At 41.7% G+C, this 23394-nt stretch overlaps 1 protein-coding gene across 2 annotated transcripts; it reads right to left on the minus strand.

Moving 5' to 3' along the window:
* Positions 1-919: 919 nt before the first annotated feature.
* On the minus strand, positions 920-22519 carry C2H1orf116 (chromosome 2 C1orf116 homolog). 2 transcript variants are annotated; one of them, XM_074222546.1, is made up of 4 exons: positions 22376-22519; positions 15537-15724; positions 10926-11088; positions 921-8542 (listed from the first exon to the last, which is right to left on the minus strand). In XM_074222546.1, exons 2-4 carry the CDS (start codon positions 15639-15641, stop codon positions 6954-6956), a joined length of 1857 nt encoding a protein of 618 aa, XP_074078647.1. In that variant the 5' UTR covers positions 15642-15724; positions 22376-22519; the 3' UTR covers positions 921-6953. The 2 variants fall into 2 exon arrangements, with proteins under 2 accessions (XP_074078648.1, XP_074078647.1); XM_074222547.1 differs by lacking the exons at positions 10926-11088; positions 15537-15724; positions 22376-22519 and adding an exon at positions 9604-10907 and having other exon boundaries at positions 920-8542.
* Positions 22520-23394: the final 875 nt, after the last annotated feature.

Raw genomic sequence — 23394 nt, forward strand, 5'->3', positions numbered from 1 at the left:
GAGTGTTCTCTTTTGTAAATTGAACATCTGCAGTTCCTTTAATTGGTCCTCATAAGATGAGAACTTTTACTCCCTAGAGGCAATGTCCTTATCATTTTCCTTATAGGATTGAACATAATACTCTGTGTACAGATCCAGGTGATGGATAGAGCACTGGCCTTGGAATCAGGAGGACTGGAGTTGGAATCAGTCTTGGACACTTGACTTTTACTAGCTGTGTGACCTTAGGCAAGTCATTTAACCCTGACTGCCTAGCATCCAGGGCCATGTCCAGTTGTTCTGATTCATATCTGGCCACTGGACTCAAATGGCTGTGGAGGAGAAAGTGAAGCTGGTGATTTAGTACAGCACCTCTTCACTCTAAATCCAGTTCACATGCTTATCATGGCATCACCTCCCTGATGCCCATGGTCTTTGTTGAAAATGAAGAACAAACATTTTAATACAACCCAAAGTGACATTGACTTTCTTTCTCTGGCTGTCACTTTGCAAATTTGACTTAAACTCTCAATTCACTGAAACTCCCAGTTTTTGAGACAAATTGCTACTTCACATCTTTTCAGTCTTGTGATTATAGCTTGATTCTTTTAACTCAAGTATAAAGCTTTATTTTCATTTCTATTAAATTCATTTTTATGAGTCAGGTCAATTTTTGAAACTGTAAATAATCCTAATTTTGTAATCCAGTGTACTAGCTAACCCTGCCCACTTTGTGTCATCTTCAGAATTGATAAACAAATCTTCTATGCTTTTATGGAAACCATTGTTTAAAGTGTTAAATAGTACAAGGCCATGTTAAGATCAGACTCATGGAACAGTCCACTAGTCCAGGTCCTTTCCACGTTGACAGTTCTGAGACCACCTGCATCCCTTCCCCATCATCCCCCCAAAAGCATAAGAAACTGTCAAAATGTCTAGCAAAAATCTAATATAGCTCTAATATTCATTTATCTTTCAATTTAGTAACCTCTTGAGAAATTAAATGAGATTAGTCTTGCATGAACTATTCTTAATAAAGACACAGTGCTTTTTAACTTCTGTTCCATTTTCTAGATACTCATTAACCAGAGATGAGGGAGAAGAGGACTGGAGAATCATAGGCTCAGAAAATATAAAATTGAAAGGGATCTGGGGAATGATAAATTATAAAGAAATCTTTATCATTAGCCGCTTGTTTACAGTGAGAAATCTCCTTTTACCTTAGCAGGTGAGCAAGGAACTGAGTGGTTCTCAAAGAAACTGGGGGTAGGTAATCATTGCATTTGAATTATGATTCCCCTAACTATGGTTACTGGAACACTGTTGAAAGGGATAGCCCTTCACAAAGGTAGTTGGAGGATGAAGTGGTCCATTCTGAGTAGGTACTTTAAGGTTATGCCTAAACATGTTTCCCTCTAGCCTCCTAAGGTACCAGTACCCTTTTGTTTTAGGACTAAAATTCCTATTACTCATATTGATCCTAACATTCCACTCCCACCAGTTCATTAGTGAGATAGATAGATATAGATATGAAACATTTATTAACTATATAGTATGTTACACACACTGTGCTAAGCACTTAAGGATAGAAATTCAAGACAGTCCCTGCCCTCAAGGAGCTTAAATTCTATTGGAAGTTATATAAAGGGAACTAGAAGGAAAGAAAGGGGAGAGAGAGAGAAACTGCAAGGGCAGGGTGCAGAGGAGGTCTTTTGTCAAAACATAGACAAGATATGACAAAATTTCATGCAGAGCTGAGAGACCCAGTGATGGTAGAGTCCAAATTACAGGTTGTAAAAGAGATGGAGGTGATGGTCTCAGTAGAAGAGACAGGGTATGGAGCAGACTGAGGTCAAGGATATTCTCAGAATGGAATGAAAAAAAAATAATGTTGTAGCCTTTTTCCCCATGCAATTCAGCTTAGTTTTTCCTTAAAAAGTATTGAAATATTTCTTGACATTTGCTTGGCTCTGGGGATTAAGGGTTCAGATTATTGATGTCACTTTTTCATAACCCAAATACAAAAGCATCCAGAATGACCTGGGAGAAGAGCATCTCAGAGGTTTGGCTAGTGGGCATGATGGGTAATTCAGTTAAGGGAGGGTCACTCAGTTGAATCAATTTGTGGTATCTTTAATACCTATCTTTGTTGGACATCCTTCAACTGCTGTGGTTGAGTAAATCTATCTTTGTTAACTATCCAGTGATCTACAAATATCTTATTTCAATTCCAATATCAAACCTAAACTACCAGAACATTGGTAGTCAGTCCAGTCCAGAGCACAAACTCATCTCTGGTTAACACAATGGAAATCATTTGATTAGAAAGGATGTGGGAAGAACATTTCTGTTGTCCCTTGAACTATTGTTGAGAACTAGTACATTTTCTTTCCTGTGTCTAAATAGGGAAGGGTGACTGACAGTCAACACTTACCCCTAATTCCTGTTGTTTTTTTCTGCAAAACTTTTAAGGAGAAGAGATAGAGATTGGCTTCCAGATAGAAATAAGCACATCTTTCTCATGCACAAATATCATAGGTTCTAGTCAAATTCCAAATCTCCTCTCCCATTACATTCTAATCAAAAACATCAGTGGTACCTAGCCTCCATATACTTTACTTCATGCCTTCCCAGATATAGTCAGAAGATGATAACATCCTTTCCTCATGGCTCCTGATTAAAGGAGCCAGGGTCTTTGCCTGATTACCTTGCTCACTGGGAAATGGGATCATAGACTTCTTGAGTTGAAAGGGAGCTTAAATAATATCTTGTCCATGTCTTGTTCTCAGATTGGGATGGTTTTTGGGCCCATCTGATGGAATGTGAGCAAAGGGTTCACAGGATGAGGTGTCAGTGATTCAGAGCTATTTGCCAATAAGGTCACAGTTCATGTTGGGTCAGACTTGAAGGGCACTGGCTGTCGTATTTGTTAGGCAGTCCACACCTGGCAGTAATAGAGTTAAGGGGAATGTGAAGCAGAGAGCCTTGGTCAAATGGAAATGGGAATAGTTCTTTTGACTTTTCCAAACTTTCTTTGGTAAGAAGAGGTTCCCCTTATTCCAGTTTTCCTAGAAACTCCTTTAAGATAAATATTCTCCCCTTCATGCTACCCTTAATCCAACTATCTATTCAGGATTGAGGAAATGCAGCTAAGTGTATAAGGGTGCACCAATAACTAATAACAATAATTTCTGTTCAAGTGATTCCCATAATATCAATTAAAAAGTTGGTTTAACTGAGTCCAACTCCTCCTTCCTTCCCTGGAATGTGGAAGGAAGAAGTTGGACTTTTGTCTGTTATTGAGCCTCCAGGGGAGTAGAAGAGCACAAAACTCTCTTTGTCTTGAGGAAGAAATATATATGGGATACACTGCCTTCCAGAGATTCCAAGAATTCCAAAGCTATGTGGTTTATCAGAAAAAGCACTGGACTTAGAATCACATGACCTGGGCTAGAATTCTGCCACTTATATCTATATGATCTTGTGTAAGTTATTTATCTGAACCTGTTTCCTCACTTATGAAATGAAGGAGTTAAACTGAATGATCTGATTCCTTCCACATCAAAATGGTAAACTTTTATGACCTTTCTGAGTAGGATTATAGGACTCAGGAGAACTAAGAAGCCCTCTAGTGCACTCCTTTCATTTTCCAAAAGAGAAAACTGAGGTTTGTAAAGGTTAAATGACATGCCCAAGGTCACACAGTAAATGAATCTGCAGACCCTAAGGCAGGAAAGAATCATTAAGAGCCAGGGAGGCAAGATCGTTCATAGGAGCAAACTCTCTGAAAGTAATCATTGGCCTCCACTCAACATCTGGCCTCTGCCCCTTTGCTAAAGGTAGAAAGAGTACCCTGTGCTAAGACTTGTAAAGGAAACCATCCCTCTCAGTTCTAGGAGGTAGGGACTTAACCAGTCAGTCCTATCAGCCCACGCTACTTCTGCCTGTAAACACAAAAGAGGAGTAAAGCATAGCTGCTTATATTATTTCCAAAGGCCTGGGTATCTAGTTATGCTCAATTTGCCTGATTAATGTAGGCAGTTATTAAACTGTCATGGAAATAATCATAGATTAATAAACTGATTAGGCACATGATAGAAAAAAGGAAAACCTATGTGGGTTTGTTGCTCTACAAAAGTCACAGACTAGTTGTAATTAAACATACACACAGTAATTCCAGTTAAACTCAAATTCGCTGGCTCTGAGTACTGCTCCTAAAATAGGACTGAGATCATCCAGACAGGTAAGGTTCTTTCCAATAGTTCAGGAACAAGTTCCAGGAACACTGGAGAGGATCTGAGGGTAGGCACACTCATATATCCATAAAATGGGAGCATAGGGAAAAAGGGCTCCATGAACACACCATAGGCAACCATCCTAGGAGGTAAAAGTACAGTAGAATCTTTCATCTCAGCTAGAGAGATGTGGCAGAAATGCTCAAGACTTCAGTAACAGAGACAAAAGCTCAGAAGTTGTCAAACTGATTAAAAATAAAGCATATTCACATTCCACTCAACATGAGGACAGAGCAGTTTTGTTTTCCCCCAACCTTATCTTATGAGAATTCCTGAAATCCAACTATAATAGTCACAGGACCATATAGGCCAGAATTGTGATTCAATGAATTTATGATCCTACAAACTGTCAAACAAGACAGAAAGTTACTAATTTCAGGAAATGCTTTCCTCCATCTATCAATTTGAAAACCTGGATACCCCACCAGATTAAGGTTGTGAATATGATTGGAATTTTCATACTTAGCTTTTCCCAACCAAATCCATGGTAAAATGTTGTTTGTAAGCAGCTCCTCCTTTCTGCTTTGAATTCCCTCTTTTCTTCTAAGCTCCTTGGTCTGATCGGTCATAGTCAGACACACTGTGATGTCATGTTAGTCCTCTTTAAGCATGAAGGACATTAACCAGCTTGCAAGGCAACCATCTGATATCTGGCATATTCATGGAATGGGATATTGTTGTTAATGGCATTATCATATTTCCAAGACCAATCCAATAATGTACACAACTCTTCAAATTTTACTAAATGAAATTTAATTTTTACTTTCTCAAGGTGTTCTTTATGATCTTTAAGTGCCTTGATTGTCTCAGAATAATGAAAATAATAGCCACAGTTTGCATTTATATAGTGCTTTAAACTTAACAAAGTGTCAAAACTTTACACTTAACAAAGGTCAACTTGTTTATACCTCACAACAACCCTGTGAGGTAGGGAATACAAATATCCTGTTCCAGATTTACAGAAGGAAAATAACCTTCCAAGGTTAAAGGACTTACCCAAGGTCACACATTTAAGAAAAAGCATGTTATTATAGGCAGCATGATACGGTAGAAGTCATCCTCCAGGACAACAGCCAATCAACCGAGTAGAATACACACTAACCTAGAGATCCAGAGATCTCTATTCTGGACACCCCTCTGCCCTAGAATGATTTTGGTTGTTATTTGCCCTCTTTGGGTATATAATGACAGAGTTGGCTGATTCTGACTTTCTGGTTCCACAATCCTCTATATGTCCTGCTATGGGGAGTCTACCGTACTTATATCCTCCTCCCCTACCTGCAAGAAGTTAAAGGTACTCCCAGAGGAGAGATTGATGGCTCTGAAGAAAATCTGGACAAGGCTCAAAGTATTTATCTCCAGAGCAAGAGTGATGTCATTGGTAGTCCTGGGGCCTAACCTCCCCAAGCACAGTGAAATGAAGGGATAAGGTGAACCATTCCATTAGAACCTAAAAATTTTTGAGATCCAAGAGAACTTGCTATCCAAGCCTTTCCCAAGAGAAAGGTGGCAAGAAGCAGCACCTCAGGGAACTAGATTGATCTCCCTTTTATGGAGAAGAAGCATGGTCAGTAGGTGACTTCATAGCAACAAGCCATACTCTGGGAAGGTGACAGCGGGAAAGGAGGCAAAAGGTCTGACCTTTCCCCTTGTCTCTGTGACTCAGACAGATGGTCAGTTATCTTAGGGTATCAGGTAAGGGGAGAGATTATATAACAGGACCAACTACTGAGCTATATCTTAGGAATGTAGTCAAGCCTTCTGGACTCATTGACTAGATGCTAGGACAGCCACATTTATATACTATGCTTGCAAGCTCTTTTAAAAGGACTTTAAAAGGTACTTTGATCAAAATGATCTTATTTTACAGAGACAGTATGATGAGAGGATAGAAAACTGCCTCACAGACAGAAAAACCTGACTCATACTGCCCAAGAAACCTTGGGAAAATGAACTTGTCTCTGTCCCTAAGTTGCAGAAAAGATAGGAAGTGCTGACCTGCATTATGAAGGGGAGTTCCCTATATCAATGAAATCATCAACCCAGTCTTTTTGTTTATATCTTATTTGATTATCTTGATAACCCTGACCACCCTGATATATTTTCCTCCCATCTAGCTGGACATCAGCAAGTGGAGAGTCACCTCCTTCAAGATCAGAATTCTTACATTTATTGTAATATAAATATTGCCATCATATACACAGACTAATATACACAATGTGTCCTAAGGTTTAATACAAGCTCAAACTTTAATAAGCTTGAAATTTAAGCTTTAATAAACGCAAAACTCCACTAAGAAGTTTTGGGACACCATCTTACACTATTATAGAACTCTCTCTCTCTCTCTGTCTCTCTCTCTCTCTCTCTCACACACACACACGCATACACACACACACACAAACACACACACAGACACACACAGACACACACACACACATACACATACACACACCAGTTTCTTGGGAGCCTCACTGACTCAACTTCTGTGAAGGCCAAGGTTTAGATTTGAATCTTTCCTCTCTGCCCTCTCCCTCTCTCGTCTCTCTCACACACCTTTCCAATCCTCTACAAAGAAGGACAAGGGCATCTAAAGGATATCCTTTACCCCAATGTCTGCAGAATCAGGAGTCCTTGGAGAGTGAGTGAGTAATGCCCCTCCTCTCACCAGCAACCCTGGGTCTACTCCTTTAGAAGGCCCAGTTTCTTTAAGGCCTCCCTTCGGTGCTCATCTGGAATGCCTTTGGGAGTGATCGTAACACTGACACATGGCGGCCGGGGCAGCTTCTCTCGGCTCTGTCCTGAGTAGGAGAAGCGCTGGGAGCTCCGCTCTTGTTCCAGGTCTGCCAGTTTGCCTACCTGGATGTTGGCAAAGTCCTTCCCTCCACCCAAAGAGGCCGGACGGGGCCTGGAATTGCGCAGGACATTCGGGGAGATCCTCTCCAGGAAGGGGACCTTGCCCAGAGAGGCACTGGTTTGGGGTGAGTTGTCCTTTTGAGCTAAGAGGTAGCTGCTCAGCCCCACCCCTGAGCGTTCGAGGGTGTTGGACTTAAAGTTCATCTGTCGAAGGCCAGGTATGGAGCCCTCCTTGAGTGCCAGTCTAGAGTCGGGCCTTGATTGAGTTGGGGGGCTGCTGCTGAATTTTGTGGGCTTGGGGATAGGGATGGGTGTAGATGAAGGACCTGTGGCCTTAGCTGAAGCAGAAGCAGAAGCAGAAGCTACAACTTGGGCTGAAACTGGAGCCTGGACTCCACCAGAAGTTGAAACCCGGGCTGGAGCAGGGGCAGGAGATGGGACTGGAACAGAAGCCCAGACTGGAGCAGTAGCCTGAACTGGAGCAGGGGCAGAAAGGCCTGAAGCAAAAGGCTGGCCTGGAGTAGGAGTCTGAACTGGAGCAGGGGCTGCAGTGGGAACCTGGGCTGGTGATGGCTTAGACTTGAGAATGCTATTAGACTTGGTCAAATGGAAGGTGGGCTCATCGCTATGATCCTGGGGGAGTCCCAGCTTTTCTAGTGCCTCTCGCCTTGCTCGTCTCTGCTCCTGGAGCCCAGAAGATCCAGAACCAGCATGTTCAGAAGTTGAATCTTTGGGAGCTGGCTGAGAACGGTGAGAGAACCGATTCTGAGGCTCACTATGGAAGCTACTCCGGCTGGTCTTCAGGATAATGTTGGGGGGGAGTTTCCGAGATTTAGGAGCTGTTGGGGGGGCACATTTAGCACCCTTATCATCTAGTGGGAGGTTGTCAGAGGACAAGGTTGAAGGCAACCCAGGCTGCCTTGGGACCCCTTCTGAGCCCTTCTCACTGGTTTCTTGGGACATAGTCTTCAAAAATGCTTCTTCTTTTCTCAGGGTATCAGGTGCTATATGGGGAGAGCGGAGATTGTCTTGACCTGGCCTTGTCTTCTTTTTAAGGGACAGGCTCCCTCCAGTATCTTGCTCCTGGTGAGTATCTCGGAAAGCCTCTGGTGGGGGCAGGAGTACTTCCTCTAACTCAGAAGATGTCCTTGTGGGGACAGGTGGTGCTATGCTACTGCCTCTGTTTCCCAAAGGTGCTGATACAAACCCTCTAGGGATATGGCCTTCAGACTGACTAGGGCGGTAGGTGTAGCCCTCTCGAAGACTCTGGTTCCTGTTAATATGGATGTTCCGGGGAAGGCTATGGGAGCCTGACTTAAGGCCCAGATCCTGGACCTGTTGAAGATGGGTTACACTGGATTGAATGTCTCTCTTCTGTACCGATCCTTCCTGAGTCAGTCTTTCCTTGGGGGAACCTGCAGTGGGTGAGGTAAAAAGGAGCAGGGATATAGTATAGATATAGAGGAGGCAAAAAATGAGAATGAGAATCTTGCTGGAGAAGGAAAAAAAACATTCCCAACAACCCCTTTTCTGAACCTTGAACTCTAAATAATGATAGAGCACTTCTCTCTAGTTAAAGGAGCAGGCATTCTTCCCTGTGCAGTAATGTAACCCAGATCAAAAGATTTCTCTCTCTCTCTCTCTCTCTCTCTCTCTCTCTCTCTCTCTCTAAGGTTTTTTGCAAGGCAAATGGGGTTAAGTGGCTTGCCCAAGGCCAAACAGCTGGGTAATTATTAAGTGTCTGAGGCCGGATTTGAACCCAGGTACTCCTGACTCCAGGGCCAGTGCTCTATCCACTGCGCTACCTAGCCGCCCCAATTTTCTCTCTTTCTTTTAAAAATTAATTTGTATATTTTTTCCCAATTAATATTTTTTCCTTCTCTCCTTTTCCCCTTGAGAAAGAAAAGACAAATCTTGTAACAAATATGTATACCATAGTCAAGGGATTAATTTTTTACAGAAGAGGGAAGAAACAATGGAGGAGGTCCAGACTCTAGACCTGACTCTTGGCTATGGAGAAACTCCCCCTGCCAGGACCCACAATGATGATGAACTGAGAACGGAGATAGAAGAGGAAGCTTCCTTTCTATTACTCCACAGGTTCCAGATGGCTCAGGTCCTCTTGGCATAGAAGAACAGGTTCTCTGGACTAGACCTAATCTACATAACCTCCAAAGAAGCCTTGGCCCTTCCTCATAGACATCTGAAGAGTTGTGCAAAGCCCCAGCTTAAAGTTCAAGGGACTGACTTTGGTCCTCCCCTCCTAAAGGGGAGACTGAACCTAAAGTTCAGTCTAACTCAGATAGAAAAGAAAGTCTTTTGATTGCTGGTCCAGTTTTGAGTTCAGCAATTTGTAAAGCAACCATACTCCCTTAAATCTTGAATCTGTCAGAGAAATAAACTTCATCCCTCAGAAAAAACCCTTTGTGGCTGGGAACAGAAATCTTCTATTACCCACAAGCCCATCAATACCCACCAAACTTATTCATGTTGTCAAAGCATCTCCCATAACAAATTATATAAAGGCTGGGCCTTGAGCTGCCTGCCCCACCTTCCCTTCTCCATATCTCTCACAGCCTCATTGCTCTGGGCCCCTAAGATTAGCTTAGCCATCCCAGACTGACAGTATCTTCTATCTACCCCTCTTTAATTCTCACTTCTTCATAGGTTTGTTCTCTTAAAGATTTCCTCATGGGCAGAGCATATACAAGTAAACGTTTTTATTTCCTGTCCCTCTCAACACCTAGTAACAGTTAGGTGGTGAAGTAGATAAAGCACCAGTTAGGAGGACTGGAGTTCAAATCTGACCTCAGTCCCTTACCAATTATTAGCTGTGTGCCTTTGGGCAAGTCACTTAACTCTGATTGTCTTGTATCCAGGGTTCTCTCTAGTCATCCTATCTGGGGGCACAATGGATAGAGCATTGGTCTTGGATTCAGGAGGAGAGGAATTCAAATCTGGCCTCAGATCCTTGACTTAAGAGTCAAGCTGTGTGACTTTGGGCAAGTCACTTAACTCTGATTGCCTCACATCCAGGACCATCTCCAGTCATCCTGATTCATATCTGGCCACTAGACCCAGATGGTTCTGGAGGAGAATGTGAGGCTGGTGACTTAGCACAGCCCCCCCCCCCCACTCAAATCCAATTCATGTGCTTGTCATGGCATCATATCCCTGATGTCCTGGTCTTCTTTGAAAATGAAGGACAAACATTGTATTGTATTGATCCAAATCTAGGCACTGGACCCAGATGGCTCTGGAAGAGAAAGTGAGGCTGGTAACTTAGCACAGCCTCACCTCACTCAAATCCAATTTACATTCTTGTCATGTCATCACCTCCCTGATGTCAGGGTCTTCTTTGAGGATGGAAAAACTTCAATCCCATTGAGCCCAGGGGGAGAAGGAGGAAGCAGGAGAGAATCTTCTAAAGTAGCCTTACAAGAGCCCACCACCCACTGACCTACAAGGAGTCAGTATTTAGATAAAGAGAGAGAAGAAAGCGGATTGACTTTGGCTCTCAGCCCACATTCCTTGCCTTCCTTCAACCCTTGTGGCCTTCTATGTATACCTCTCTGGGACACTTGAGTTATTTCATGGACAAATCTTATCTGCCAATATGCTCCTTGAGGGCAGGTCCTATGCCTTATTCATATATTAAGTATGGTGCTTTACACATAGCAGGCACTCGATACATATTCATTAAACTGAGAACTGGAGAGAGGGCAGGCTGTAGAAAATGGCTAGTGAGATGTATTGACTTCTAAGATTGTACTTGTAAGAAGTACTCAACTTCCTTACCCTGGACAACAGGCAATGTCCTTGGGCCCTGGGGTGTGGTTGGCTCAGACTCGTCAGTGGAGAGGCCACTTTCAGCCTCCTTGTCTAAGGAGCCAATAGTCTCTTCCAGGAAAAGCAGACACTCTTTCTCTTCTGCTGATAGGAAGTCGTAGCTGCTGTCACTCTGCAAGCCACCAAAGGATAATTGGAAGGATCAGTTGAGGGAAATGGGGGGGCAATGTAAAAGTTAGCTCTGTAGAAACTGGCAGGGACCAAGCACCACCCTGCCCTGCTCCCTCTGTGGAAGGAATGTTGAAGAGCTGGAAATGGAACCACAGTACCTCTCTACCAACCTGGATCAACCCGTTCAAGCTGATCTCTCAACCCTTGGGCACTAGGAATGGGAGAACCTGAGAAGTAGCTCCCCATGGTATATGATCTAATAAACATATAGGGGTTGTGATTTCCTACTTCCATGTTTTTGTTCACCTCATTCCCTTTATCTGGAATGCCAATCCTTCCCTCCTCATCTTCACTTGTTGGATTCCTACTTCTTCTATAAAGCCCAATTCAGAAGGCCCCTCCTCCATTAAACTGTCCTTGAAGTAATACTTTGTTTTACAATTCTGCTACACTTATAAAATATTGAATATGAAAGCTATCTCTATATGTAATGTAAGTGCCAAGAAAAGTTAGTGTTGGGGTGTAAATTAGCTGGCTCTCCCCAAATATAGTCAGTAGACCCCCCAATCACTTCAGCCTAGTGCCCCGCACACAATAGATAACTAATAATTTTTGTTAAATGAAAAACAAATAACTTTCCTCCAAGTGTGAGGGACTAGAAGAAAAGGATTTTCATCCTCATCCCTTAGGTATAATAGCAGATAGATCTTTTTTTTTTTTTTTTAGATTTTTGCAAGGTAAATGGGGTTAAGTGGCTTGCCCAAGGCTACATAGCTAGGTAATTATTAAGTGTCTGAGGCCAGATTTGAACCCAGGTACTCCTGACTCCAGGGCCAGTGCTCTTTTCCACTGTGCCACCTAGCCGCCCCAGCAGGTAGATCTTTTACATTGTCTCTCCTTATGTTTTTCTTCGGCAAAAAATGGAAAGACAAAAATAATGATTAGGTTTGCATAGTGATTTTCTCATTACAAAGTACTTTCACAAAGATTTTTAAAATATCCAAAAAGAGAGAAGGAGGTTCAAATGAAACAAAGAAAAGCAGATGATGTACATATATTTTGTGTGTTTGTGTGTGTGTGTGCACGCACATATGTGGTTTTAAAAAAGTTGTAGATTAGAAAAAACTCATAATTTCTTCTGACTTTGACACATGTAAATTTTCATGTTTGTGATGATTCTCTAATTCATAGTACATATCATTTAAATACTTTTACATATTTCATTTCATTCCTACCAAGGACAATAGAATTCTCCAGATCATTTTACAGATGAGAAAACAGGCGAACAGAATTAAATGACTCATCCAGGATCACACAGTTGGTAAGTATCTGAGGTCAAATTTGAACTCAGATCTTTCTGACTATAGAACTAGCACTCTATCCACTGAACCATCTAGTTGCTCCAACCTGACAGTGATAATTCACAAAGTAAGGACACCAGATGTGAATGGAATTTGACTAGAAAAAAGGAACTTGGGGATATTTGAAAAAAAGTAACAGTAGGGTCAAGTGGAATGAATAATGACGGGAGATCTGGGCACCAGCTCCCCAAGACTTGTAATTAATTCAGGCAGCAAGTGACTCAGTGGTTAAAGAGTCGACAGTCACAAAGAACTGAGTTCAAACCCAGCCTCAGACACTTACTAGCTATGTGACCCTGGGGCAAGTCACTTAACTTGTGTCTGCTTCAGTTTTCTCAACTGTAAAAAAGAGGGTTCTCAGGATTCTGGAGAAGATAAAAAGAGACATTTTTTAAGCACTTTACAAACATCGCTCTAAAGCCAGAAGAGACTTGAAAACTACAGAACTGGGTGGCTATGAAGACAGGCACCAATAATCCTTAGAGGGTCTTCCTTTGCCTCTCCATTTGCCCTTCAAATATTAAAGATGCAAAATGAAAATCCACAGAATTTGCTGGCTCTATTGGCTCCTCTTACTGCTGCATGTGAGTTGGTAGAAAAGTTAGTGCTGGGGCGTAAATTAGCTGGCTCTCCCAAATACAGTTGGTAGACTCCCCAATCACTTCAGCCTTTGTATCTTCTTTCAGTCATCAAGAACATGGAATACATAAAAGAAAGGGGACCTCCTTTCATGTCTAGGATAGAACAACTCTCAATTATCTACATGATGGATAATTCACTTGGGCCAATGTTTAACCAATTCATGATTAACGAATTCAGAGATTTGATTAAGTTCCTGATCTGTGAATTTGTGCTCATTCATATTAACTTTAAGAAAGGAGTAAGGATAAAAACAGGACCTGTGATTGCACAGTATAGGAAACACCGGGGTGAGACTTCCCTTTACCATTGTAGGTCAGCACATTCTCAGAGAGCTGCTGATGCTCCAAAAGCAGCATGTCAGAGGTCCCATTGGAGCCCATGTCAGCCTAGCTCCAAAACCAGCTCTCTAGATACTATTACCTCATGATTTTTCTCTCTTCAACAAAATAGAAGTAAAAAGATTCACTCACTGTAATCCTTCTCCTTCCTCAAAATATTTAATGGCCAACTATATACTACTTTGGATTATCTGCTCCTGGAGGGGTATATGTGTATATTTACATGTATACACATATACATATATCTATGTACATATATACACATATATGCATGTGTGTGAGTGTGTGTGCATACTATTTTTTTCTAATTTATTATCCAGAAAAAAATTGAACTAGAAAATTAACCTCATGGGCCTCTATATCCTTTTCTATAATAAGAAAGATTGAACCAGACAGTCTCTAAAGTCTCTTCTATCATTATGATTCAATAATTTTTTCATATATATTTTAAAAATATCAAAACATATAAAATACATCCTTCATATGAGGATACAATCATTGAGCTTACTCTCACTTCTCCTCTTGATCTGTTTAAGCATTTATTTTGGGGAATTAATATGAGAATTTGCATGCTCTACTTATCAGTTGCTTCTTTTGCAGCTTGTTCATTCCTTTCAGTCCTTTCTGACCCTTTGTGATCTAGTTGGGATTTTCTTGGCAAATTACTTGGATTGGATTGGATCCCATTTTCTTCTCCACCTCATTTTTTTCAGATAAGGAAATAGAGGTAATGACTTGCCCAGGGTCATATAGTTAGGAATTGTCAAAGACCAGATTTGAACTCAGGTCTTCCTGACTTCAGGTCCAGTGCTTGATTCACTAAAGCCACCTAGCTATCTTTTACAACTAAAAATATTGAAAATTAATTCTTGCAAAGTTTAGAGAATCCTTAGGATAGAAAGAAAGTGAAGAGGTCATGTCACCTCTGCCTCCCTCCAGAACTCCACTGTCTCAGGAAGAAGGATGAAGGCTCTCAGAGAATAGTTGCCCTTGGTCACTCATTCCAGGTTTTTCTTTCTTTCTAACTTTCTTGTTAGGAAATGCTTTCAAAAATCTAATCTAAATTCTTCAGGTTAGAAAGGGACAAGACTTATCTGTCCACACTCCAGGGCCTTTCCTTAGAAAACTTTCCAGTTGTGATTCATTTCCCACAGTATCTTCACTAGACAAACTCTGGTTCCACTACAGACACTCTGGCCCATCTTGACTCTAAGAATAGGCCTTTCCTTGCAGAAGTCACCAGGCACACCTGAGCTTCTGAAAGCAGAGCAAGTTTCCACAGAGAGAGAAAGGGTTTTAAGAAAGCAAGTGGAATAATGTTAAATAAACACAGAGTCTCTAGGTAGAATTCTTAAAGTATAGGGGAGCCTAACCTGGTGCATAAAGCACTTGCTTGCGAGTCAGCAAACTTGCCTTCTAGTCCCAGCTCAGATTCTTACTAATCGTATGATCTTGGATGAGTAACTTAACCCCAATTGCCTCATTTAATGAAAAGATTAGACTAGGCCACAATGTAGAACAATGGATAGAATGTTGGACTTGGAGTCAGGAACACCTGAATTTGAATCCTGCCTTAGGCAATTACTAGCTGTGTGACCTTTGTCAAGTCATTTAACCTATGTCTGTCTCATGTTTCTTAGCTTTTAAAATGGAAATAATCATAATATCTATCTCATAGAAATATTGGATATATTATATGAAATAAGATATTAAAGATTCAGCAAACAAAATATTATAATTTGATATAATAAAAACAATTCTTATCATATCTCTAAGATACCATACAAGTCTAATATTCTATAACTAAATGATATTTCCTTTCTCACTGCTAAATGAAAGGGAGGGAAACAAAGATTTCCCTTATTTACCTCAATCTACCCTACTTCCCTCTAAGGTTGACTGCCCTGTTTATTTGCTAAATAAAAGATGAAATGAAGAAGAAAACCTGGTGATGTGATTAACTCCCCAGCACAGAACACCAAAAGAAAAGCACACAGATCATGGATGAAGATGACAGACCAAAAGCAGGAGTAGTTTAGGGCAGCCATGCAGGGATGGGGCTGAGAAGCCATGGAGGGGATGGAGAGGGTTGGGGAAGCTGTACGTACAAATCCCGAGTGAGTAGAGTTGGTGCTCGTCATGCTGTCACAGCTGCTAACGCGAGTCACGGGTTCCGTGCCAGAGCCCACTGGCCACAGCTCCCTTTCAGGCATCACCCGAAACAAGACACAGGAGACGGCAAAAGGGGCTCCCAGAGGGGGAAGCGAAGGGAAGCGGAGAATGTCCCAGGCCTGGCCTAAAAAGAAAGAAGAATCACAGCCACTTTGAATGGGGGTCTCTGCCCCTATGCCTCAGCCATGTGGCATGGCTCCTGGAATCACCAAGCAAAGAGTTAAAAGGGAATCCACAAGAGGAAATGGGACATTTGCCTCTGTGGAAGTGGGAGACAGTGGGAGAATCACAGAAGCTAAAGATCTGGAAGGGACCTCAAAAGTTAGCTAAACCCACCCAAGACTGGAATGGGAATTCCTTAAGTAGTAGGCCGGACAAGTGGTCATCCCATCTCTATTCCAAGGACACTTCCTCCCAAAATAGCTCATCCAATTAGGCCATTTTCTCTTACAAAAAAGCCAGAATCTGTCTCTCTACAACTTCCATTCATTGTGTCTAATTTTGCCCCCTGAGCCAAGCAGAACAGGCTAATCCTTCTCCTATATGACAGTTCTTCAAATATATAAATGAACACAGTTATCATTTTCTATTTTTTAGGTCTTTTTTGCAAGGCAAATGGGGTTAAGTGGCTTGCCCAAGGCCACACAGCTAGGTAATTATTAAGTGTCTGAGACCGGATTTGAACCCAGGTACTCCTGACTCCAGGGCCCTTGCTTTATCCACTGCCCCACTGAGCCGTCCCAACAGTTATTATTTTCAACCCCACCCCCAAATCTTTCTTTACTTTCATTACATTTATCAGAAGCTTGACCTAAATTCCTTTTGTTATAAATCAAAAGTCCAAAATTAAAAGTTCATAGAACAGGTTGATTGAGACTATAATTCCTAGTCAAAACAATAGGAATTTTTTGGAAGAAGAAAAAAAGTAGTCTTGTAAATAAAAGCCTAATGACTTTAAAGAATGTATACAAGACAGACCACATCTCCTTGCATTGCCCTCCCTAGCCTTTGGAGTTTCTGTAGGTAATAAAGCAAAATCTTTCCCTGTTTCAACCCAGCCCTTATTTTCACTTTGAACAACAGATACTAATTGTGTGACTCTAAGTGGTTTTTCTCATCAATGGAGCAGAAGTAATCATAGCACCTACCTTACAGGGTTGCTATGACCACCAAAGAAATTTAACAGGTATAGAAAGCACTTTTTAAACCTCAAACCACCATATAAATGTGAACTATCAACATCATCATTATTATTATTATATTAAAGTTAATATGGCACCTTTCTTCTCAACGGATTTCCTTTCACATAGGCAAACAACCCAGGGAGTCTTGGGAGAACAGAGGTGACCTTCCCAACATACCACAAGTGGAGAACTAACAGAGCTTAAGTGATCTGTTCAAAGTCACACAGCAACATTGGGGGCAGAGGTGAGATGAGAACCCACGAGTTAGAACTTCCAATTCTGTGCTTTTAACTCTTGAATATAATGGACTGGGGGACATAAAATCCCATCCTTATCATTTCTCCTTTCCTGCCAGCCACCAAAATTCTTAGTAAATTTCTCAAAAAATTGATTGTACTTGAAAGCCTGAGCCTTGGGGACTGGGGATGTCTGCCAAGTTCAGTTGCCAGTGCCAAAGTCAAGTTTGGACTAAGCAAAGTGAGTCAGCCTACAAAGTCACACAGAGCTGGTAAGCACAAGGTCCCATTTTGCCTGGGAGGAGGGAGAGGATGTTAGGTGGGGCAGGGTGGGGTGAAGAGCAGTTGGCCAAGCATCTTTTTGCACATGAGGTTTCTGGACCTGTCAGGGTGGGGGCAACAGGGGTGGGTGGGTGGACCTTAGGTATCAGCTAAAAAGTCCAAGGCCAATATTGCACTGAGGAGGAGTTGAAACTGAAATTGGAGGTGTTGGCATGGATGAAGAAAACAGTTGCTCACCACCTGGAGAATTCATCCAATAGAAGCTGTCAGTCATGGGGCTTAGGGAAATTGAAACATGAAAATAATAGCAGGAGAGGATGGAATTCAGCAAGTTAGGCTGGCCACACTTTTCAGGCATGAAGTTCAACAGCCCCCTACTCTTTTCCCCACAACAAGCTAGCCTCTCCCATGGAATAGATTTCAAACCCATTGCCAAAGCGACCAGAGCTCTTCTGTCTCCTCCAATGACCTTATGTGTACTTATTTGTTTACATTCTGTAGCCACCCTGTAGAATATAAACACTTAGAGGGAAGGTATTGGTTCATTTTTGTCTTTGCATTGCTAGCACAGCATGTACATTCGTTGTTGTTCAGCTATGTACTCTTCATGATGCTATTTGGAGTTTTCTTGGAAGAGATATTGGAGAGGCTTACCATTTCCTTCTCCAGCTCATTTGATAGATGAGGAAACTGAGGCAAACAGGATTAAGTGACTTGTCCAGGAATATAGCTAGTAAGAGGTGGTTGTCACATTTGAACTCAGGGAAATAAGTCTTCCTGACTCCAGGTCCAGCACTATATCCCATTGTGCTACTTAGTTATCTCTTCAAAAACAGTAGAAACTTAATAGTGTCTCCCGTCCTGAACTGTCAGATCCTTACTAGTCAGAAACTTTGATCCTTTTTTCTTTTGGCAAGCTTATTTTTCACATATTTCTTAGGTCTTTAGAAGAGACTTTATTTGTGTAAAAGTGCCTCAATGGATAAAGCACTAGGACTGGAGGAAACTCCTTTTCCTGAGTTCAAATGTGGCCTCAGTCACTTACTAGTTATGTGGGGCAAGTCACTTAATCCTGTTTGCCTCAGTTTAATTTATTTGTAAAAATGAGCTGAAGATGGAAATGGTAATCCACTCTGGCATCCTTGCCAGGAAAACCTCAGATGAAATCATGGAGAAAGAGCATTACTTAAAACAACTCAACAACAATAACATAAATAAATAAAAGATAACTAATGTGGCTCACTGAAGTGAGCCAAGTTATATCTGGCCTCAATATCCTCCTCTAAAAATATAGTGGCAGCATAGGGCATTGGAGAGAAGACAGGGCTTAAAAGATAAGAGAGCAGCATTAATTCACTAACCAGGTATGTGAGTTTGGGCAAGTTACATGGATTCATTTTACAGATGTGGAAATTGAGGCACAAAGAATTAGCCAGGTTAGATGGCCTCCTAAGGTTTCTTTCTTTGGATGACTTTAGATAGTTATTATTATTAGACATCATTCCTTGAATTAAGATTGAGTGAGCATCTATGATAGATCAAAAAGTCATTTCAACTATCTCCTTTTATTTTTTTGACATGGAACAAACATAGACAAAGAGCCTTCTCTCTCTAGATGCAAAAAGGTAATTCAATCAATCAATATGCATTTATTTAAGTGATTGTTATGGGCCAGGCACTATGCTAAGTATGGAGGTTACAAATGAAAGTAAAAAAGATAAAAGGTGTAGTTCCTTCCCCCAAGGAACTCAATTTAGTGGATGAAGCAAAATGTAATCAATTATGTACAAATTGGAAATAATCAATAGAAGAAAGGCAGTAGAATTATGGGAGATGGGAAAGGCTTCCTATAGAAGGCAGGATTTTAGACAGAACTTGAACGAATCAAGGGAAGCCAGGTGACAAAGAAATGAAGAGGGAAGGCATTCCAGACATGAGGGACAGTTAGTGGAATGGAGGATACAGTGTCTTATTCTGAAGAACAGGAAGGAGATCAATCACTGAATCAAGAGTATGGGGGAGAAGATTCATTGTTTGTAGCACTCTGTCCCTTAAAATTCAGTCAGAAAGGACTTGACTTGCCGTTTCCACAGTAGAACCTTTCTCAGTGTATATTTCCTCTGTCATGCCATGCCAGTGGATGTCAAGTCCTATGGACAAAAGGTCCCTTCTGTCTTTACAATCCCAGTCCTGGGAAGAATCCCAGAATGTAATCTAGTCATTGCTTGTCCCAAGTCGAAGTTACAACTAAGAAATTGGGGAGAGGGGGAAAGTAAACCAAAAGATACCAAGTAACTTTGGTCACATTCCTTCTCTTATTCCCATGTCCTACACATGCCAAAGGGATAAACCTAAACTCTAAAGCATACTTAATCAAAGCTTCCCCACCTCTCTGAATTTAAGAAGTCTTTCATGAAACAACCCCCTCTCCCTCCTTCCCTCTTTCGGTTCTGATCCACCTTGACTGAGGTGCCATACTTCCGCTGGATGGATTTACAACCCTGAAACTTGGGAGTTGATTCAGAGGAATTCTTGAAACTGAAGGCATCCATGCTTGATAAGTGGCCCAAGAAACAAACTAAACACTACATTTCAAGGTGAGCAAGCAGATGGTATTTTTTAACCCCTGGATACCTTGGTAGACTTGGAGGGCAGAAGGATTGGGTTTTTTTTGTTTTTGTTTTTCACTTTGGGGTTTTTTTTGTTCTATTTTGTTTTGCCTTTGCTATTTGAGTTGGAAGGTTGTGGTTGAACTCATGATTTCATAAGTATACAGAGAATATTGATGAAGAGCTTCCTTTACCAAAGAAGACACATATATCTTTGATTTTTTTTCTTCATCTTTTGATCTTAGATAGCTGCCTAGAACACTGAGATGCTGTAACTTGCTCAGTGTCACACTACCAGAGGCTGGTCTTGAACCCTGGTATTTCTGACTCTGAAACTAATGCTCTATTTTCCAGTATGCTAAGTTGCTTATAGGGTTAAACCCTCTATAGAAGCCACCCCAAAGGAATATTAAATATTAACCACTGTACTTGTACCAGCCAAGATTTAGGGGAGAGTCAATAAATATTTGGCATATGGAGCACAGGCATCTCAAGAGGGGAAAGGGGACATGGCTCCATTCCAGTCCTGGGACATGAGGGCAGAATGCTTTCTGATCCTCTCCAATCCTCAGTGACTGTATTCTTTCAAGTTCCATCAGAAATCCTTCCTTCTACAAGAAGAATTTCCCAATCCCTCTGCCTCCAGAAAAATACTCTACTTCTCTGACTTCTTCATAATATACTACGTACCCATGGTCTTAACTATTTATCATTCCCCCCCCCCCCTTCACCACTACCACACCATTCTCCTAATAAACCCCAAGAGATGGCTATCCTCCCCATTCACCAAGAACAGCTTTCCAAATGCTTACAAACCAGGTGCCTCCATTCCTCTATTTCCTGTTGCCCAGAAATGGGCTCCAGGCAAGGGAATATGGGATAACCCAAATAACCAGAGACAGGATGAATATTTACTTGAATCTGTTTATGCATTTGAATGTGTAGGTTTGTGTGTTTAGTCAAAGTCATAACCTACTTTTAAATCCTTGAGGGGGGGAAGAGGAGGAGGGAGAGGGTGGGCAGAGTGGGAGGGATCTCTTGCTAGATAGAGAGACCTTTGTCAGACTACACATTGTTTTGTTTGTGATCAGTCTCCTGCCAATTATGAAGGGTAACTCAAGGGTGGAGTTATCTAGCAGGTGAATGACAGGGGCTACCTGCCCAGGGTGTTCAGAGTCAATGGAACTGAAAGGACCAAGACAGGACCACCTTAAACTTCCCAGCTTGGAGTCTCCCCCTATTTTTTGCTATTTGGGTTGGAAGGTTGTGCTTGGACTGTACATGTGATTTCATCCGTATGCAGAGAATGGTGAAAAACTTCCTTTACCAAAGAAGACACACAGATCTTTGATTTTTCTTCAACTTTTCATTTTAGATAGTTGTCTAGAACACTGAGGGCTATGACTTGCTCAGGGTCTTGAGGCTGGTCTGGAACCCTGGTATTTCTGACTCTGAAACTAGCTCTCTATCCAAACCTTTAAATCCTTCCTAATACACTGAACTCTACTTTACACATAGCCTCTAGCTAGAAACTGAGGAAAAAAGAATAGACAAGAAGTCCAGGCAAAAAACCACACCTGCCTGAGCCTCAATGGGCTCCCACTACATACTCTACCCTATTGCATCAGATCAGAGTCCATGGACTAAGAAAGTAAGAGGAATGCAACCCCCATTCTACAAGTGTCAAAGTAATATTTTTTGTCTCCTCCTCTCCCAAAGCCCTGTGGGGTCTTACGGATAATGGAAGTTTCTATCTTATCACTATTGATGGGCCGAAGCAGGAGTTGGGAGTTGAGCAAGTCCAGATCTATGTGAAGGGGTGACAGTCAATTTTTCAGAGCACCTTCTCAGGTCCCCGTTAAGCCAGCATGAGCTCCTAGACACTCTCAGCTGCCATCCCCAAAAGAATCCATAGCTTCACCCCATAGCTCACAAGCCAGTCACAGCACCAGAGAGCTCCAGGATCAGAACCACACCCACTTACATGCACACACTCATCCCTACTGCACCCCTTGTTTAAATAAACATGACCCCATTAAGTGATACAGAGGGAAAAGAGCCCCGAGTTAAATATCTACCAGGTGTGCCCAAGAAAGGGGGGGTGATTTATTAGGAGAATTCTCCTGTTGCCACCTCTACTCTGAAATATTCTATTTCTTGCTCAATGCCTTATTTTAACAGTTCATAGAATGAAGTTTCAATTCCTGCTCCTTGCTCCCTAACTTTTACAAAAAGTTGACTTGTTCTACCCCAGCCCAGAGAGGGAAGCAATAAGCATCTTATCCCAATTTCCAGGCCCCAAATTCAGAAAAAATATTAATAAGGCAAGGAGAACCTTTGACTTCCCATTCTGGGTCTGACTGGAAAAAGAGAGACATCAGGGACTTAGAAGTCCAGACTCCCCAGATCTGGAGACCCTCTTCTGGCAACTGAGTAAACAAAAATTTAATAATTTTAAACTCACCTTTACTGCGTGAAGGGGCTGAAGAGTAGGAAAAAAGAGATTAGCCCTTTTATCCCAAAGGGCAAAAATGGAGACAGAGAACAATTCCTCTGGCTCCTACAGTTTTCTTCTCCTTTTGACCTCTTCCTGACTTACCTGGACAGGTAAAGGCTTCATCTGTCCCGCCTCACCCCACCCTGTCTCTGACTTTCAGCCAATCCCTGTCCCCTTCCAGTTTCTCATTCCAGCTGTTTCCTTGGGGAGGGCAAGAAAGGAATGGGGTAGGGAGGGACTTTCATAGGATTGACCAATCATCTTATTACTAACCCCTCTTCAAAACCAATTAGGGAACCCTCTGAAGAGGAAAGGCTAGGAGGAGTGGCACCACTAGACCGATACTTGTAGCACTAAACTGAGTGGAAGGGAAATTGCCTTGATTTAAAAGGGAACTTGCCTGGCATTCTATCTGGCATTTCCTACCTAGGAGCTCCTTCCCATCTGGCATGGAGGAAAGATGAAAGAGAAAGATTGGGGGCAGCTATGTGGCACAGTGGATCAGCCCTGGAGTCAGGAAGAGTCAATTCTGGCCTCAGACACTTAATACTTACTTAACTGTGTGATCTTGGGCAAGTCACTTAACCCCATTGCCTTGACAAAAAAAAAAATGAAAGAAATAAATTGGACAATCTCTCCTATACTAAAGACTAAAAATTTCATCTGGTACAGTGGGGGAAAAGTAGTAGTACTCATTTTCTCTTTTAGACATTTCCTTCATGTTTCCAATCATTTATTTCTCTTTCACCTTCCCACCCCAATCCATACTTAGCTCACAGAAGATGCCCTGAATTTTCTTTTCTACCCCAGTACCCCAGAGTTCTAATTTAATATCAAGGATTATTCCCTCTCTTCATCTAAAAAGCCCTTGGACATCACCTCCTATGCTCTCTTCCTTTATTCCAATATGCTATAACAAGGCATCCTTTCTCTCCAAAGTCAGCTCCCCCTCTCTACTAGTTTTCTTGTCTTTTCCACAATTTTCA

Source organism: Macrotis lagotis, chromosome 2 (genome assembly GCF_037893015.1).
Source record: "Macrotis lagotis isolate mMagLag1 chromosome 2, bilby.v1.9.chrom.fasta, whole genome shotgun sequence".
NCBI lineage: Eukaryota > Metazoa > Chordata > Mammalia > Peramelemorphia > Peramelidae > Macrotis > Macrotis lagotis.